Source organism: Enhydra lutris, unplaced genomic scaffold (genome assembly GCF_002288905.1).
Source record: "Enhydra lutris kenyoni isolate GAN:26980312 unplaced genomic scaffold, ASM228890v2 scaffoldscaffold2940, whole genome shotgun sequence".
NCBI lineage: Eukaryota > Metazoa > Chordata > Mammalia > Carnivora > Mustelidae > Enhydra > Enhydra lutris.
In genome coordinates this window covers 306-2,773 of record NW_019157024.1, presented here as the reverse complement: position 1 = coordinate 2,773, position 2,468 = coordinate 306, and the positions used below count along the sequence as shown (strand labels likewise).

At 47.8% G+C, this 2,468-nt stretch overlaps 1 gene segment (V, D, J or C); it reads right to left on the bottom strand.

The window, feature by feature from the left end:
- Positions 1-1,110: 1,110 nt before the first annotated feature.
- Positions 1,111-1,590, bottom strand: LOC111140541 (the record flags this gene model as incomplete). The annotated part of the segment is given in 2 exon segments: positions 1,111-1,431; positions 1,513-1,590. Coding segments are annotated over 2 exon segments (367 nt in total), but the record flags the coding sequence as incomplete, so codon positions are not given.
- Positions 1,591-2,468: the final 878 nt, after the last annotated feature.

Below are 2,468 nucleotides of genomic sequence, written 5' to 3'. Positions count from 1 at the left end.
ATTCATATTTTCAAGGGACTCAGATGGTCTTCTACACCTATTTATCATGTATATTTCTTTTCACTCCTTTTTGTAGTTGTTGCATGGAATTAGTCATGACACTGTATCTTCTGATGATTTTTTACTGGCACCAGAAGCCTCATTCCTCCGTCTTCTCGTGCTCCATACATGGGAAATCTCAAGGAAAGACTAGATTCTGTGCCCCTGATGTTCCAGATCTCTATGGAATTTTCCAGCACTAATTCACAATATCACAATTTTAAAAATCCCTGATTTTGTGTCCTTTCTAAGGTTTATTGAAGCATTTTTGACATGCTGGGAGGCATGAAATCAACAGACACTTTGATGATGGAGGTGATTAACATTTCATATTCTCTTGTGTGTATCGTATCATCTGATTCACCAACTGTACCAAGCGTGTTTAAGGTCCTCTGCCTCTGGATGGTGTCAGCTAAATAGATTCTGTGAGCATGTGCTCCACACTATGACCCCCCACACTGGGGCCATTCTTCTCTGGCTTTGGCTTCATGGTGGCCCTGTACCTGATGTCCAGCATGAACTTGATGATGCTGGCTCACAGCCTGTACACTGGGCTGTGTGATGCTGTGTTGTTGAGTCCAGCAGAAACTTTTACAGACTTAGCAGACTTACATCAGAATGTCCGTAATTGTCATTGAGGGAAAAGATTCATCAAGTGTAAGTGACTTCCTGTCTTTTGTGCATGTACATACAGTTTTCTCCTATTATAGGCAATGTTTCTATTCACAGATGTAAGAAATAAGAACAAGTCATAATTCTAGAAAGTCTCATTGGGGAAACTGGTTTATGGAAAGGAAGACCCAAACTGTGCCAGGAAATACGCATTTAATCTCCACCTGCACCTGCTTCTGGTGCAGAAAATGTATTGGTGGGTCTTGAGCACCCCATGGTGACCTGAGTACCCCTTCTGTCCTGAGCGCCCCTTGTCTCTTGAGCTCCGGAAAGTGATCTGAGTTTCCCCTGGTGATCTGAGAGCTCCTTGGTGTCCTGAACACCCCCTGGTGGATTCTGGGGCCACCTGCAGCCCCGCTCCTCCTGTGTCCCTGCAGGGAGGTTTGTGTCTGGGCTCACACTGATTTCTCCTCAGTGTGCCTCTAGCACAGTAATACACGGCTGTGTCCTCGGTGGTCACGGAACTCAGCTGCAGGGAGAACTGGTTCTTGGATGTGTCAGCAGTGATGGAGATGCGGCCCTGGAAAGCCGGGTTGTAGCTTGTACTACCTGTCCAGTAGCCCATCCACTCCAGTGCTCTCCCAGGGCGCTGGCGGATCCAGTTCCAATAGTAACTGCTGGTGACGGAGCCCCTGGAGACAACACATGTGAGAGAGAGTGTCTGTGAGGGCTTCACCAGTCCTGGGCCTGACTCCTGAAGTGTAAGTTGAGATAGGACACCTGGGGACAAGGAGAGTCATGGTGAGTCTGTCCCACCCCACAGAAAGGCTACCGTCTATCCCAGAGCCCCCAGATCCTCACCCAGGGGAGCTGCCAGAAGGCAGAGGAGGGACCACAGCAGCTGCATGGTTGCCTGCAGGATGGAGACCCAGCACGCTGACCTCTGCCTGTGATGTCTATTTCTTCTGGGAGCACCCCAGGTGATTGGCATGTGGGTCCCCACGGAGGAGGGGAGGCATTAAAAGATCCTGAACCCTGGTGACAGTCATCAGTACTTGGTGTCCCCATGTTGGTGGTGTGAGGGCCCACTGAACCTGGTCCTAGCGATCTAGGCTCCAGTCCGGCCTGAACTGTCCTCTAGCACCAGTTGCTTGAGAGGGTTTGGCTGGAGCTTATGAACGTTTAGAAACCTTATGAATGTTCTCTTATATTCCATTGCCAGGCTGTCCAACAGTGGGCTGCAAGTTCAACCTGCAGAATTACCTGTTCACAAACCTGGAAGACAGGCAGTTGTCCAGACTCCAGACCCTGACTGCCCAGTTTGGGTCATTTGCTCCCACAAATCAGATATGGGGTCCCAGATGATGGCAGTGGATGCGATCTCCAGTCTCCATCTACAAAAGGGATGTTTGGAACTATACTCCAGCATTTACATAAGGAAACAAGCTCCTCCGTGTGGAGGGCAAGGCAGAAAGATTGGGTGTTATGTGGATATTCTTTTCTTTTTTTAAAAAAATTTATTTAAATTCAATTAGCCAAGTAAAGTACATTATTAGTTTCAGATGTAGTGTTCAGTAATTCATCATTGGGTATAAGATCCAGTGCTCATCACATCATGTGACCTCCTCAATGCCCACCACCCAGTTACCCCATTGCCCCCACCCACTTCCCTTCCATAACCCTCAGTTTGTTTCCTATAGTTCAGTGTATCTCATGGTTTGTCTTCCTGTCTCAGGACATCCCATCCAGCTTCCCCTGCCTTCCCCTATGATCCTCTACTTCTTATATTCCACATATGCTTGAAACATATGATAATT